The sequence below is a fragment of the Cariama cristata genome, unplaced genomic scaffold (assembly GCF_000690535.1).
Source record: "Cariama cristata isolate BGI_N322 unplaced genomic scaffold, ASM69053v1 scaffold17953, whole genome shotgun sequence".
In the NCBI taxonomy this organism is placed as follows: domain Eukaryota; kingdom Metazoa; phylum Chordata; class Aves; order Cariamiformes; family Cariamidae; genus Cariama; species Cariama cristata.
The window spans coordinates 29,821-45,770 of record NW_009608030.1 but is presented as its reverse complement, the minus strand read 5'-3'; the positions used below and the strand labels follow the sequence as shown (position 1 = coordinate 45,770).

Sequence of the window (15,950 nt, the reverse complement as noted above, 5' to 3'; positions counted from 1 at the left end):
TGGTCACATCCTCATCACGTCAACCGCTTGGCCCCAGCCTTTTCCCAGGTAAGCGGCACCATTTTATGACCCCCTTGCTACTTCTGCTCCCTAAATGGATCTTTCTGAGCCCAAAAGCTCCCGAAATGTGTGTATGGGACCCCCAAAACTTCCTAAAGGTGGTTTTCGGAGCCCCAAAGTGCCCTAAACTGATATTTCGGAGCCCAAAAGCTCACTAAATGGGTATTTCCTAGGTCCAAAGCTCCCTCAGTGGGTGGTTTTGAGGCCAGAAGTTCCCTAGGTGGGTGTTTTGGAGATCAAAAGCTCCCTAAATTGTTGTTATTGAGTCCCAGAACTCCTTAAGCCGCTGGTTTTGAGCCCAAAAGCTCCCTGAATCGATGTTCTGGAGGCCCAAACTCTCCTTAACCGGGTGTTTCTCAGCCAAGAGCTCTCTAAATTGGAATTTCTCAGCCCCAAAACTGCCTAAATGGATGGTTTTGAGCCCCAAAGCTCCCTGAATCGATGTTCTGGAGGCCCAAACTCTCCTTAACCGGGTGTTTCTCAGCCAAGAGCTCTCTAAATTGGAATTTCTCAGCCCCAAAACTGCCTAAATGGATGGTTTTGAGCCCCAAAGCTCCCTAAATCACTCGTTTAGAGCCCGAAAGCTCATTAAATGTTTTATTTCTGAGCCCCAAATCTCCCTAAATCGCTGTTTCTGAGCCCCAAAGCTACCACTATCAGTGTTTCTGAGCCCCGAAACTCCCTAAATTGCTGTTTCTAAGCCCAAAAGATACCTAAATTGCTGGTTTTGAGCCCAAAAGGTCCCAAAATCAGTGTTTGTCAGCCCCAAAGCTCCCTAAATGGGGAGTTCTGTGCCCAAAAGGACCCTAAATGGGTGTTTCTGAGCCCAAAATCTCTAAATCACCGTTTCAGAGGCGAAAAGCTCCCCAAATTAGTGTTTCTGAGCCCCAAAGCACCTTAAGTAGCTGGTTTTGAACCCCAAAGTTCCCTAAATTGCTGTTTCTGAGCCCCAAAACTCCCTAAATAGCTGGGTTTGACCCCAAATGCTCACTAAATGAATGTTTGGGAGCCCCAAAGCTCGCTAAACTGGTGTTTCTGAGCCTAAAAGCTCCCTTAATGGGTGTTTTGAGCCTCAAAGCTGTGTAAATGTGTTTTATTGAGCCCCAAAACTCCCTAAATGGGAGTTTCTGTGCTCAAAAGCACCCTAAACTGGTGTTTCTTACGCCCAAAGCTCCCTAAATGGGAGTTTCTGAGCCCCAAAGCTCCCTAAGTGGGTGTTTCTCAGCCCAAAAGATCCGTAAATTGCTGGTTTTGAGCCCAAACCCCGTGTCGATAGGTGATTTGGAGTCCCTAAATGGGTGTTTCTCAGCCAAGAGCTCTCTAAATTGGAGTTTCTGCGCCCCAAAGTTCCTGAAATGGATGTTTCAGAGCCCCAAAGCTCCCTAAATCTTTGTTTTTGAGCCCCAAAGCTCCCCAAATAATTGTTTCTGAGCCAAAAAGCTCCTTAAATGGGGAGTTTTGAGTCCAAAAGCTCCTTAAATGGGGGTTTCTGAGCCCGCAATCTCCCTAAATGGGTGTTTCAGAGGCTCCGAAGTCCACTGCACCGTTTTTTCTAAGCCCAAAATCTCCTGAAATCGGTGTTTCTTAGGTCCAAGGCTCCCTAAATTGGTGTTTTGGAGCCCCAAGGCTCCCTAAATTCGTGTTTCAGAGGCCCAAAATCTCCCTAAATGGGGGTTTCTGAGCCCCAAAGCTCCCTAAATCACTGTTTCTGACCTCAAAAGCTCCCTAAATCGGTATTTCTGAGCCCTGAAGCTGCCTAAATTGAGACGCCAGCCCCATTTGCCAATAGACTGCGGGTTTTTGGTGCTAAAAATGTCTCCCCGCCGTCCCCCCCCAAGTCCGAACCGCCGCGATGGAGGGCTCCGAAAGCAATAGCGGAGGAGATGAGCTTCACCCCCAGCCCCAGCCTAGCGAGGAGGGTGAGAGCGGACCCTCGGCGGGGGATGAAGGTGACGACAACGCCGAGACACACCCGATGGCATCCAACAGCCGAAACTCCATTCCTGAGGGAAGTCAGGACGTCAGTTCAACCCCGGGGCGGGTGACAGAGGACAACGAGTCCAACTGTGACGACAACTCCTGGGAGATTCTCCACAGAGAGCCAGGTACGGGGATGGATCCCGATGGGATCAAGGCAGGGAAAATAATGGAGCGAAAGTGTCCCCTCGCTCACATCCCACCTGCGACGCTTTGTTTTTAGAGCCGTTGCCAGCGGATCCGTTGGTGGAAGATGGAGACGACCGCTGTGAGCAGGATCCAGCCCCCGAATCGCTCAGCGACCACAAGGTGGGTGCTTGCAACTCCTCATTCCCTTGAAATCAGGTTTTTGTTAGTGAAAATGTCAAATTTGGGGGTCTGAGCGACTTCTGTTTATCAGCAAAGTGCCACATGCCCGCTTCCTGGTTCCGATTCACCCTCTGGGTCTTAGATGGATTCGTTAACATTGTTAACGACTTTGGGATTTTACTAATTTTTTTTTTCCCCCAGCTTTGGATTTCCTTATTTTTTTAACGACAACGATACTTGTACAAGAGAAAGTGAAACCAAAAGGAACTTTAGGGCAAGATAAAAAATGGTTTACGAAGTGAAGGAGGAGTGAGAGAAATTAAAGAAAAAATGATGTGGCCGAAATCCTCCCGCCAGGTCTCTAGTTGAAAAAAAAATAACGCTGTTCCCCAAATTTCCCTTCTTTTCTTTTTTTTTTTTGTGGAGAAAGATGTTGGGTGGAGCAGATCTTTGGTCAGTTGGGGTCCTCCACCTGGGAAATTGAGATACGGTGGTCTTGCGCGCGCGCTCTTCAGCAAAACAGCTCAAACGTCCGCCTTTTGTCAGTGCTGTGTTGACCGCGAGCCAATGCCCTGTGGCCTGCTGTGGAAAAAATTAACTCCATCCCTGGTCAGACCTAGGACAATTCTCCACGGGAGAGGTCAAATTAGAAAGTAAAGAGCCCGTTTTAAGTAAAAAAATGAGGTAATTAGTCCAGGCATGTGCACGCACGTGAGTTTTGGGACCTGATTGGGGAATATTTGGTCACTGTTGGGTTGGTGGGAGGTATCTCCGGGGCTTGGTGTTGTCAAAGCGGTCCCACGCTGGTCGGGTTCTGGTCTCGAAGGAGTCGTACCCCTGGCCATGACCACGTTGTGCTCTGAGGTGGCTCCAATCTTCCCCCAGACGCTCTTGTGACCATCAGTAAATGTTCTTCTCCTTCCCAGGCTCCGGTGGTTCCACCACGAGATGAGATCCAGCTCCAGCAGACCCCGGTGCACCGCTACGTGTCGGTAGAGAAGGAGAATTACCAGAATGCCGGCGTCCATCCGAAGGGAGCATCGGGAATGCAAGAGCAGAAACATTTCAGGAGTCCGGTGAGTCTCATGCGGCTTTTGAAGCTGATGGCCAAAGCTCTTGGAGGACAAGGGTTGAGTTTTCCATGGAACAATAGCATCGCTGGCCTGGATTTTGGAGCTTGATGCTCTACAAGTGGTAGGGGCAGAAGAAGACCTTGCCCAGCCCTTTGTCTTTCCGATCCTTTGAGCTCTCGGCTTTTGAACTTCATTTTTTTCCTTCAGCTCTTCCCATTTTTCTTTTCCCCAGCCGAAGGTTCCGGGTTGTGTTGAGAGAGTGGAGATGACAAACCAGGGGAAGCTCAACCGCGCAGGTACTGGTGAGGGCGTTTCCTTGGTCATGTTGTCTTCTCTGATGATAAATTGGGTGCTGAGTCACGTCAGGAGTGGCTATTGGTGACAAGAACTGGTTGGGAGGTGGAAGCTCTTGGTGACGCTACACCCAAAACCCTCCTGGGCTTCCCTTGGGACCTGTCCAAGGAGGAGGAGGATGGGGAGGAAGACGCAATGGGCCATGCCGGTGGTTGCCTTCACCCTGCCAGCCTCGCTGAGGCTGCGCCTGAGCACTTGGTAGAGCTTGGGAGGACAGGGAAGACCTCACTCGTAGAGCGGGTTGGGGTTCTTCTTCCAAGAAGACCATGCCCAAGCTGTGAGGAGCCCCCCTCTCCCTGGTGAACCCCAGTTTCTACTTTTTCTTGGCTTGCCACCTTCTTTGGAGGCACTAATCGATGCTTTCTCCTCGGTTGCAGACGATCAAGAGATCAGAGAAGGCCCAGGACCTTCCAGCAGGTTTGTTATATGGAGAGATGTCATCACTGAAGGGTTTGAGGTTGGATCTGGAGGGCTGGAGGTCCAGCAGCTCCGCAGGGGAATGGGCTATGATGGGAGGAGATGCAACTTGGGCATTGTTAGGTCCCTTCTCCCCCCAAAATCTCACCCCAGTCGGTGCAGAGAGACCTCCAGGATGTCCTTCCACATCCTCTTCCAAGCAGTGAGCACTCGCTCCGAGGCATCCGGGTCTTTCCGAAATACCTCAGAGTAACCAAGGGGTCTTCAACAGGGCGGGAAGTGATGACGCAGGGAACGCGCAACCTGTGGGAACATCAGGCAAGAGCCAACTGAAATGGATGTGAGTGGTGGAGCAGGGGAAGATGGGAAAGAGGGACGGTGGCAGGAGGACGCGGTGGGGACCCATCACCTCTTTTCCAACAGCTGCCAGCCCAGCCCGTATCTGTTCAGTGGACGTCAACCACCACAAGACATGATGACCCTGGAGTTTGTTGCTGTGCTGTCAGAATATTGTAACCCCAAGGAAAGATCCAAGATCTGCGTTGTCTTCTACAAACAGCCCGGCCTCTGTGAAGAATTCGCCAACATGGAGAAAAGGTAAAAAAAATGACGGTTGCATTTACGCTGAGGAGGTGTTTCTGTTGCCGAATCTCCCCAGAGATTCAGCTCTGGGTTGAGAGACCTTGCTGCAGGTTCCTACAGAGGTTGGAGGTGAACCCCCAAATGGAGACATCCCGGTGGAGTCGTAGCACTTGGTGGTGGCTCTTCCAATCTCCCCATCGCTCATGGAGTTGCCGTTTTGGCTGGGGCCAGGATCTTTCAGCCCCATGCAAGGATCTGAGCTGGGCTGTTTGATTTAATTAGTCCTCTGGCTGATGAACCCCATTTTGGATTTCTCTCTGACATTTTGAAGGCCAACGATGTCTTGTCAGATGAGCCAAAACTTGACCGTTGAGCCAAAACTTGACCAAGCCAACAAGCTCCTTCTCTTCCAGAGACAAAGTGATCGTGGGCAGAGCCAGGATCCCCATTTCTCATCTGCGAGGAGGACTCATCTTTTATAAATACGCCCTCGTTGACACTTACAGCCGAGAGAGAAAGTGTGAATTAGAGCACATTTCTTTAGAGAACATCGATGACCCAAAGACCTTCAACTACAGAAACGCTGACTTGTATCGTGTCGTGAATATACCCAAAACGGAGATCAAAGTGGATGGTAAGTGCTGTTATTTACCCCAAAGTCATGACCGGACACGATGGTGATGGCCTTAGGCTTGCCTGCGTTTAACCCTGATTTATTTTGGGACGTTTCAGGCTGCAGGTTTACGAGCTGCTCGTACAAATAAGCTTTTTTTTTTTTTCCTCCCTTGTAATAAAAACGCAAGGCTGGCACCCAAGCCATAGCACCCAAATCCTGGCTGGGAAATGGGTGGCACCTCTTGGGCTGGAGAAATGTACCGATGGTTTCGTGCTTTCGGGGCTCAGCCAAGCTTGGTGTTTACGTTTTGTTCCCAAACTCTTCCTTTTTCCCCAGGAACGTGGACCTTATTTGAACACATCGAATGCACTTTCCCCAGCAGCAGCGGCAGCAGCAGCGGCTGGAAGACCTCATCCAAAAAGATGCGTAGGTGCGACATCCAGATGGATTACCTGGAGCACGATTTCTTCGCTCGCACCACCTCCTGGAATTCCCTTGAGGATATGGAGAGGAAGCTGGATAGGTACAAGGAGAGCGTCAGCAGCTGTCTCGGGGTCCCTGAGAAACGAGAAATCTCTGAGCTCTCCTGCCCTTCGGCTACGGAAGCGGTAAGCGTCCACTGAAACCTCTGGGGAGCCAGCAAAGTGATGTCCCTCATTTTGGGGAATGGCTTGGACATCGGAGGGGTGAAGCTAAGACCCTTCTGCCCACTGTATTTACGTTGGACCTTCCTGGATGGATGTGTGGCACCGGGAATAAATAATTTCTCCCTAGGGACATGCACCCGGGCAGCAGCATCTTCTACCTCATCATTTTTCTTCCTGGACCAGGCTGTTCTCAGAGAAAAACCATCACGTCCAGCCTGGTGAAATGCCCTCTCCTTATTCTTGTCATCCAGGTGAATGAGAATATTGGAGCCTTCATACAAACCATCATCAAGCGCCTGAAGAGCGAGGAACATGAACTTCCTAAGATCCTGTTTGCCTTGCACACCTCACATCGCTATCGCGTCCAGCTCCCACCGGCGTCCATCGCCAAGGCTGAAAAGTGCTTTCAGGCCATGGAGTTCTTCGAAGACAAATACAAAGAACTGAAAGGAAAAAGGTAATGTAGATTTGTCAACTGGCTCGCTTGGAGCAACGACACCTTTAGAGGTCTGGGGCTTAGCTCGGTTGTCCCCACGTGTCCCTTTGGGTGCCATGTGCTCTCCTAAGGGGTCTTTGAGGGTGCGTAAACCCAGGTTGGTGGCTTCCAGCCTGACGAGTCCATCTTGAGTACCCCTGGCACCTCGAAGAGTGTTCGACATCTCTGAAATTGGTTGTCCCATGGAGGTACATTGATCCAGGCTCTTTCCAGGCAGCTGCCTGCAGGTGGGATGAATCCTGTTGCGCGCTGTGGGAAGAGACTCCGTCCCGTGTTGGCGCACGTCACCCACAGGCATCCCAGAGGTTGGCTACGGGAAGTTTGACTTTTTTGGATTTTTTTTTTTTTTTTTTTTTTTACAGCAAATACTTTCCGGCTCTGAAGGAAATATGTCTCGAGAACATCGACGACACCTTGTGGATCTGGTTGGTCCCACTGCTCTACGCAATTGGGAAGGTGGAGGACCCCTTTCTCCCTTCTGAACCTCCTCCGCAAGCCTTCATACAGCTGAGGAGAGACAAAGAGAAGCAAAGGTGGGTCTGAAAGGCTGAGGTAGGATCAGGGTAATGAACCGTCCTGCTCTTCAAAGGACTTCTATTGCTTCTGCTTTGGTGGCTTCTCAAGGAGCTGTCCCTTCTCCTTGGGATGCTATGTCCTCTGCCCTGGGGGATTTTGAAGGAGCGTTGGTGGACCTCAAGGAGAGGATGGAGCTGGGTGCTGTGCCATCTTATCCAGACAGCTGGATGGGAGCAGTCCTGGGGAGAGAATGGGTTGGAAGGAGCCTTCAAAGGTCATCTTCCACTAGATAAAGTTGCTCAAAGCCCTGTCCAGCCTGACCTTGACCACCGCCAATGATGGGGAAGATGTCCCTGTCCACGGCAGGGATGATCCTTGAAGGTCCCTTCCAACCCAACCCAAACCCAACCCATTCTATGACCTTTGACTAAATTAGGTTGCTCAAAGCCCCATCCAACCTAACCCTGAACACTTCCAATGATGGGGAAGATGTCCCTGTCCATGGCAGGGGGGTTGGACTAGGTGATCTTTGAAGGGAAATTGGACTCGATGGTCTTTGAAGGCCACTTCCAATGCACGCCCAACCCAACCCATTCTATGCTCTTCCACTAGACCAGGTTCCTCAAAGCCTCGTCCAGCCTGACCTTGAACACTTCCAGTGGTGGGGCACTCACAGTGTCTCTGGGCAGCCCATTCCAGTGTCTCACCACCCTCATCGTACAACGTTTCTTCCTTAAGTCCGACCTAAATCCACCCTCTTTCAGTTTAAAGCCGTTGCCCCTGCCCAGGTGCAGGACCTCGCACTTGGCCTTGTTGAACTTGATGAGGTTGGCACGGGCTTACTCCTCCAGCCTGTCAAGGTCAACTTGAACCCTGAGTTTTGTCCTAATGACCTTAAAGCGGATTAATTTCCAAAAATTCCTGCTTTGCCATGTAGTTACTCGCTGTCAAACCCCAGCTCTTCCTTCTAGCCCCCAGCCACCCTGGCTGTAGGTCACCACTGTGTCTACCAGTCATGGTGCCATCTCAGATGCCACCAACATGCCTTCTGGTCCTCCAAAGTCCGTCTGATCTTCTTGACCTGCTTTCCTAGGAAAGTCCTGAAGATGATAGACACTCACAAGACCTTGATTGTAAAATGTCCTCTGCTGGCAAAGAAGGTGCTGGAGATGGTGGCCATGAAGAACTTCAACAAGCACCCTTTGCCTGACATTTGGCTTCCAGTCCAGCTCGTCTTGGAGGCCTTGACTGGGCAGATCCAGTACATCATACGAGCCTCGTTCCAAGTGCCTGTAGGTACAACTGATGGGTGGCAGACCTTCTGCTCTGTGGGAAGTACTGGGGCTCTTTAAACGTGGGTCAGAACGTGTCCTTGATTCCTACAGAGATTTTCAGGAGGACTGAAGGACTTAATTGTCGAAACCTGGGATTAGAGCAGAATCCTGGGACCAGACAAAAAGGAATCCCTTTAATCTTGCCAGAAAGAAAACTTCACGCTTTAGTGTTTAAGTGTGGAAGCTCCTCAGCTGCAGGAGCAGAAGCCATCTCATATTTGTCCTCAATGTCTTTCTGTCCTCTTTTCAGGAAGACGATTTGAATGTGGCTTTGGAAAGCATCGCCACCAGAATGGACTCCTGGTTCAAGGACTTGTGAGTCGGGGCTTCTTGGGAGGAGAGATGCTGTGACACCTCCATAAAGGGTCTGGGGAGGGATGGATGGAGCCCTGGCTGAGCAGAAAAAGGGTGGCTGCCACGATTTGCCCGTTGCTTTTTTTGAAGTCTTTAACCCCACCATGGCTGGAGAGCACGGAGATGCGTGAGGGTTGTATGCTATGAACCTGCTCGTGTCTCCCAGCTGCAGACGGCGGCTGTAGTCAGGTAGTGAATGTGAAAGCAACTGCAAGAAGCTTTTCGGTCCTTTCCCTCATCCACAGGTGCCCGCCGGGGTCTTCAAGGCAACAGCTGAAGCCCACGAATGAGCACGAGGTCTTGCAGTGTCTGAATTTGGTGTACATCTTGCTGGAGATTTTATTGAAGGAGCTGATGAAACCGTTGTCGTTCAGCTCCATGATGATAATGCTGCGGATACTCGGGATTTTTGTCAGCAAAGAGGATGTACTGCAAGCAAACGAGGTGAGGACAAAGTCTGTGGCTTCTGTCATGAGGGCTTAACCTTCTGTCTGTAGCCGAGGAGAGCCCAGAGCTTCTGGCTCACTCTTCTGTTCTTTAATTTCTCAAGGAATTCCAGCTGTTTACTTCAACGAAAAGGGTTCAAGAGTTTTCAGATTTGGCCACGCCGTGGCTCCAGAAATACTTTTACATGGCACCCACGGATCAGAAATCCTTCCTGAAAATCATTGAGGTGAGTGATGAGACCCAGAGCCACAACCCTTGGTAGATCTGGATGTTCCTCAAAGTCAGCTGATGGGTTTGGCTCTTCCTCCGTAGACGTGGCAGCAGCTGCTTTCGGTGAAGATCCTCTGCATGGAGTGGACCAAGGAGTGGCGGGTCTTGATCTACAACATGTTTGAAAATTGGCTGAAGAAGGTGAGTCAGGAAGATCCTCCAGCTGGTGGGGGATAACGCTCCTGGTCTGTGCCACGTTTTCTTTTACCTCGGTCACCGTTTGGGACACAGAAAGCAGCTGCCTCTTAAACGTTTCCTTGCCGTAGGTTGATGAGAAATACCTCGTGGGCTTCTACTGCGCTTTCATGAAGATGAAGTGCCACGACACAGAGTTGGAGAGCTGCTTTACGAATCACATCGTCCAATGGATCAAAGCCCTCGACAAAAGCAAGGTAGGAGAGCTGCCACCCCTCCTTGGGCTGCATCCCACTTTGCCAACTCTTTTACTGATCTGAGCTGGGTTAAGAGAGCAGGGAAAGGTCTTTCTGAGACAGCCGTGAGTCCACAAAGCCCCTAAAGAGGAGAAATTTCTCATCTTTCCAGGAATCCCTCATAAAATCCATGATACCCATGTTCCTCAAGACGAGTAAACCAGCTTCTGAGACGGTGCTTTCCGTTCTTGTGGAGAAAATGTGTTCGGAGATGAAGAGGCTGAGAAGTGACGACACGATTGATGAGAATGTTGGCCCCATTCTTGCAAATCTGCTCAGCGCTCCCAGGGTCTGTGATCTCATTTCTGCCGTCCGTGAGTGTCCCCTGAACGGTTTTCTTGGGAGAAACTGTCGGTTTGTAAGTGAGCTAGACGGGAAGACCAGGTTTTTTTCACAGGGACCTTCCAATTTTCTTGGCAACACAAAATGAGAGGGGGGAAAAAAATAACCTTCCGTGTTAGAAAATTGAAGTTTCATTCCAGGAATGGAGAAACATCTTGGTTTCTTTATTGTTGAGTTGGGCACTCAACAAGCATGGGGGTTGTTGTTGAGGGGAAGGTTGTGGTGGAACCAGAGCATGTCCACGCAAAGACAGCTGGCTGTCTTTCACCAAACCTCATTTATTTTACAGAAGAAGCAAAGCGCAAGTTTCAAGTTCAGCTCAGCAACAACGCAAACATCCTCCTTGCTCAGCTGTACGCACTCACCAGCTTGGTGGGACATCGCATTCTCTTGGGAGACATTCCCTGCAGTATCCTCGCCGACATCTTAAAGCATAAGGAGATGTTTAAGAAGATTCTGTGCACCTGTGGTAAGTTCGGAGCTTCCAACCTGGATGTGTTTTCATAGTTATGTGGCCAACAGGAGATGTATCTACCGGATAATTATCTGAAAGGCAAAAAAATCCCTAATAATGATCTGCAATTCAAAAAACAGTAGTGAAAATGTAATAGTTGGTCACAGAGGCAATTTTAAGCAATTTGAGAAGCAGGAAGGCGTGAAAATGCTGGGATTTTTTTTAATGCGGTTAAAGTTTTGGGGTGTTTGTGGAATTTATTTCGAGGATTGCAGTGGTGTAGCTTCCTGGTTACACGCCTTCCCTTCAGGCCCATTGCAAACTCCATCTCTATTTGATTAAAACCCAGGTGAAAGGGGGCAAGTCCTCCAAATCCTGCTCCAGGAATAAACTTTATCAATATTTTTGCTGGTTTTGGGGGGAAATCCTCCAAATTCTGCACTGAGAATAAACTTTATTGCTATTTTGGGTGGTTTTGGCAGCAGTGCTGCTTTGGGAAGGAGCCGCAAGCTTTCTGCAAACTGAAACACTCACCTTTTTTTTGATGGCAGGGGTTATGTTCCTGCAGCTCTTCTCTTTTCAAGAGGTTCTCCGTCATGTCTGCGTCTTTTATTTCCAGATTCCTCTTTCTCCAAGTGTATAACAGAAGTGCTAGAGGTCAGGAAGCAGGAGTTTGAGCAACTGGAAGAGCAGAAGCAGCAAAGATGCTCCTTTCTCCGCCTGTGCCGTGGCATAGAGGACGTGATAAAAGGTACCGTTTGGGTTAATGGAGCTCCTTCTGTGGTTGTTGAGCAGGGAGATGTCTCCTAAAATACAGAGTCTCGCAGTAGGTGGGAGGGAAATGCAGTCAGGGAACCCGTTGACTTCAGGGCTCGTCTTTGTCGATGGAGAGACACGTGACCTGAGTTCCTTCTTGTTGCCCACCCGGTTTAGTGGATCGCAGTACCGTGGAGAAAAGCGTCATGGACAACGAAAGTTTTAAGGATCAGATATCAGTGAAGAAGTTCTTCATCGATGGCAAGAGCAAAATCGCATTGCACGTCCTTACCGATTATAGGAACATGATGCAAAAACTTTATGTTGTGGAGAAAAGCCAATGTTTCCGTAGGCTGTGGAAGATGAGAGCAGAGGAAATCAAACCCACAATACCTGAAGATCAAGTTTTCTCCGTAGAAGATGTTCAAGAAAAAATTTATAAGCCAGCCATCGCTGACTTTCAGAAAATCTACCTGTCCCTCAAAGACTTCTCCATCACCCTCGGGACTGTGCAGAGCCAGTTTGAGAAGCTGCTAGGAGAGAAGGATCGGCTCCTGGATGAGTTTGAAATCATGGAGGACAGCGAAGGGCCAAGGGATGGAAAAGCTAGCTGGATTGCAGGTGCGATGGAGAAGATTGAAAACTACCTGACCCTCTCGAAAGTGGTGAACACTGCCAAGATGATCGATGCTCTGAGACAGAAGCTTCAGCTGGAGGGAGATTTCCAGATTCTCAGCGACCTGACGAAATACGTACGTGAGAAACGCGTGGGCATCTGTGTTGGTTGCTCTTGGGAAAATCCATGTAGACAGGTCCATGCGGTAGCTTATAATTAAATCTTCTCAGGTGGGATTCCTTCCTCCTCAATTAAACTTGAGTGACAGGCTGAAGGAATTACTTCCAGCTGCCTCTTCCTATTCATCGTGGGGGCCTACAGGGATGAATTCAAGAGCAGACTTGGGTTTGAGGCCGAGATGTCATCTTGTTTGGGGAGGAGGAGGTAGAACTGAGCTTCTTTTCTTCTCTTCCCAACAGACACATATTGGGTTTTGTTTCTTTTTTTGTCCAGGAAGAGCAGGAATTCAAGGAAAAGCGGCTCGATTTTATGACCCAAGACTTAATGAAGGTGAAAAAAAGTTTGAGTGACATTCCCCAGGGAGTCTTGGACTTTTTGAGGGAACTTCTGGAATGTGCAAGGAGAGGTTTTACCTCTCGGATCAAGACCATAATAAAAGGTGGGCTGGAAGGAAGGAAGTCATCAGATATAACAGAGGGAGACCACTTAGTCCTTGTCTGTCCCCACATCCAACGCAGTGTTACATGAATTGGAATTTTTTTCGGAAGAGAGAAATTCCTCAGCCGTCTGTCTTATTTTTCTTTTTTCTTTATTTTTTCCCCCCAGACAAGACGGAAATCCCCATATTTGTGGAGCTGGCCTCGATTTCTGCAGGTGAAAACGACATGGATATCGACAGAGTGAGGTTCTTCCGTGATGCCATGGCTGCTTCTGCCCCCATCATATTAGACCTGGGTCCCACAGCTGGCTTTGACCAGTTCTCTGCAGCTCTGTCTTTCGTCAGAGAAGCCATCGCAAAAGACAGTAAACTTCCCAAAAAGCTGGTGAGTCTTCGTGTCCCGTGTCCAAAAGTCACTTGGACACTTGCTGTGAGGCCGAGTTGCTCACGTGTAGACGTCTGATGCCATTTAAGATGGTTTCCCCAAGACATCCATGTGGGCCTGGCAAGACCTGGGCAAAGGCTGTGCTCTTTTTGGAGTAGAAGCCTGGTGGAACATCTCAAATGACCTTAACACACGTGTGGGCAACTGGAGGAGACCCAGTAAGGTGTTGTGAATAGGAGAAAAGGAGTTCTGGAGTCTACAATTTAGGATCACAGAATAGTTGTGGTTGGAAGGGACCTCTGGAGGTCGTCTAGTCTAAATCCCCTGCTTAAAATGGGGTCAAGTAGGGCAGGTGGCTCACGGACGTGTCCGATTGGGTTTTGAGCATCTCCAAGGCTGGAAGACTCCAGAACCTGTTTCAGAACTTGTTAGAAAAGCTTCTGTGGAACAGAATCCCTTGTCTTTGTGCTCCAGGCTGTGACTGAGCCTTACGCTCTGCTCCCCACCAAAACCAGAGCAGAGAACTAGAGCTTCACCACATGCCAACACTCTGGGGCGTTAGGATGGGTCTAACTCTGGGGCTGTGTCTCCTCAGAAGCCATGGGAAACCCCCTCCTCACAAGAAATGATCACAGAAACCCCTCCGTCATCGAATTTGGGGCAGGGGAGTGGTGCTCAGCATCCTTCCAGCTGGTTACTGGGTTTCCCTTTGGTTCTTCTTTGGCAGAAAGATTCCTGCGACAACGAAGAGTGGATACAGATGGTTCACGACTCTCACGGCTCTGTGGAGCGTTCTTCGATCTCTCAAGCTAGAAGCATCAACAGAAACGGGATTTTTAGCATCTCACCACCTCCAAAATTTCAGGTAAAGGGTCTCCAGGGTGGTTTCTTGTCCAGTTGTGGGTTTTTTAATGCTATTAGGAGAAAAGATCTTTCTTGAAATCAACTTCCGATGAGTATGCCAGGTTGCCAATAGATCTCCAGTTGGGTACGCAACCGGTACCACCAATTTTCTGTTAAACCTTGAGTATTTTCAGCGGAAAACGGGCTTTTCTTTCCTCCAAAGGAAGTGATAAAAGACACGTAGGGTCCACATGTGCAGCATTTCAACCCAAAGCCACGTAAAAGGCCATGTGGTGATGTTGGTTGTCTTCTCTGCTTTCCAGGCTACGCTTGAGGACTGCATCTCACTGCGATTGCTGGATGACAGTGAGGAAAGCACGTCTCCAGCAGACCAGAAGGCCAAGAAATACAGTTTGTCTCGGCTCACGGAGCTCCAGAACAAGCTTATGTTGATTGCCACCAAGGTTGAGCAGGGCAGAGAGGAGGCAAACCGTTTCTTGGAGGTAAGTCGTAGTGCCTGAAAAACAATGGCCATTGGACTTGGGATTTTGCTGGAATTATTTCCGGGAGACTCATCCATGACCTGCAGTTCTGGCCTTTCAGGAGCAGAGGTGTTGCTCTAAGATGATGCCCACTTTCCAAGCTACAGGAGTGGGATTTGCTTCCCTAAGTATTGTTTCTCACTTGTGGTGCCCCACAGCCCATCCAAGACCTTTCAAAGTTCACTATGGAAGGACTCCTAGAATGTTTTGGGTTGGAAAGGACCTTTGAAGACCGTTTATCCCAACCCCCCTGCCATGGGCAGGGACACCTCCCACCAGACCAGGTTACTCAAAACCCCATCCGACCTGGCCTTGAACGCTTTCAGGGATGGGGCATCCACAGCTTCTCTGGGCAACCTCTGCCACTGCCTCACCACCCTCATCCTACAATGTTTCTTCCTGATATCCGATCTAAATCTACCCTCTTTCAGTTCAAAACTGTTGTCTGTTGTCCTATTGCTACAGGCCTTGGTAAAAAGCCTTTCTCCATCTCATTTATAAGCCCTCTTTATGTATTGAGCAGCCACAAGAACATCTCCCCAGAGCCTTTCCAACTGAGCAACCCCAACTCTCTCAGCCTTTCTTCGTAGCAGAGGTGTGCCAGCCTTCTGACCATTCTTGTATCCCTCGTCTGGACCCGCTCTAACAGGTCCATGACTTCTGTAGAATCATAGAATCATTTAGGTTGGAAAAGACCCTTAAGATCATCAAGTCCAACCGTTAACTTGGCACTGCCAAGCCCACCACTAAACCATGGCCCTAAGTACCACAGCTACAGGACTTTTAAACACCTCCAGGGATGGGGACTCCACCACTTCCCTGGGCAGCCTGTTCCGGTGCTTGATAAACCTTTTTTGGTGAAGATATTTCCTAATATCCAATCTAAACCTCCCCTGGCACAACTTGAGGCCGTTTCCTCTTGTCCTATCGCTTGTTACTTGGGAGAAGAGGCCGACCCCCACCTGGCTACCCCCTCCTTTCAGGTTGTTGTAAAGAGCGATCAGGTCTCCCCTCAGCCTCCTCTCCAGACCAAACCCCCCCAGCTCCCTCAGCCGCTCCCCATCAGACTTGTGCTCCAGACCCTTCACCACCTTCGTTGCCCTTCTCTGGACTCGCTCCAGCACCTCAAGGGCTTTCTCGTAGTGAGGGGCCCAGAACTGGACACAGCACTCGAGGTGCGGCCTCACCAGTGCCCGGTACAGGGGGATGATCACTGCCCTGGTCCTGCTGGCCACGCTATTCCGGATACAAGCCAGGATGCTGTCGGCCTTCTTGGCCACCTGGGCACACTGCTGGCTCATAGGGACCCCAGAGCTGGTGACAGTGCTCCAGGTGGGTTCTCACCAGAGCGGAGCAGAGTCCTATGGACTTAAGTACATTCAGGTTCTTCAGGTGGTCTTGTACCTGATCTCCTACGATGGGAGGGAATTCATTCTTCCAGTCTCTGCTGTGAGGTTCAGGGACTTGAGAGATGTGGGAGTGGAGATAACCATTGAAAACTGAGGCAAAA

At 49.7% G+C, this 15,950-nt stretch overlaps 1 protein-coding gene across 1 annotated transcript in view; it reads left to right on the top strand.

Annotated features, from left to right (window-relative positions):
* Positions 1-1,912: 1,912 nt before the first annotated feature.
* LOC104159157 (E3 ubiquitin-protein ligase RNF213-like) overlaps positions 1,913-15,950 on the top strand; it is a 34,979-nt gene continuing 20,941 nt past the window's right edge. The window contains exons 1-22 of the mRNA XM_009696987.1: positions 1,913-2,165; positions 2,261-2,346; positions 3,273-3,422; positions 3,652-3,715; positions 4,697-4,787; positions 5,186-5,406; positions 5,725-5,996; positions 6,287-6,492; positions 6,894-7,064; positions 8,141-8,339; positions 8,632-8,696; positions 8,981-9,179; positions 9,286-9,408; positions 9,495-9,593; positions 9,719-9,844; positions 9,996-10,197; positions 10,515-10,694; positions 11,299-11,430; positions 11,613-12,191; positions 12,838-13,055; positions 13,783-13,920; positions 14,222-14,401. Coding sequence (XP_009695289.1) covers positions 1,913-2,165; positions 2,261-2,346; positions 3,273-3,422; positions 3,652-3,715; positions 4,697-4,787; positions 5,186-5,406; positions 5,725-5,996; positions 6,287-6,492; positions 6,894-7,064; positions 8,141-8,339; positions 8,632-8,696; positions 8,981-9,179; positions 9,286-9,408; positions 9,495-9,593; positions 9,719-9,844; positions 9,996-10,197; positions 10,515-10,694; positions 11,299-11,430; positions 11,613-12,191; positions 12,838-13,055; positions 13,783-13,920; positions 14,222-14,401 — 3,954 coding nt within the window. The remainder of the gene's footprint in view (positions 2,166-2,260; positions 2,347-3,272; positions 3,423-3,651; positions 3,716-4,696; positions 4,788-5,185; positions 5,407-5,724; positions 5,997-6,286; positions 6,493-6,893; positions 7,065-8,140; positions 8,340-8,631; positions 8,697-8,980; positions 9,180-9,285; positions 9,409-9,494; positions 9,594-9,718; positions 9,845-9,995; positions 10,198-10,514; positions 10,695-11,298; positions 11,431-11,612; positions 12,192-12,837; positions 13,056-13,782; positions 13,921-14,221; positions 14,402-15,950) is intronic.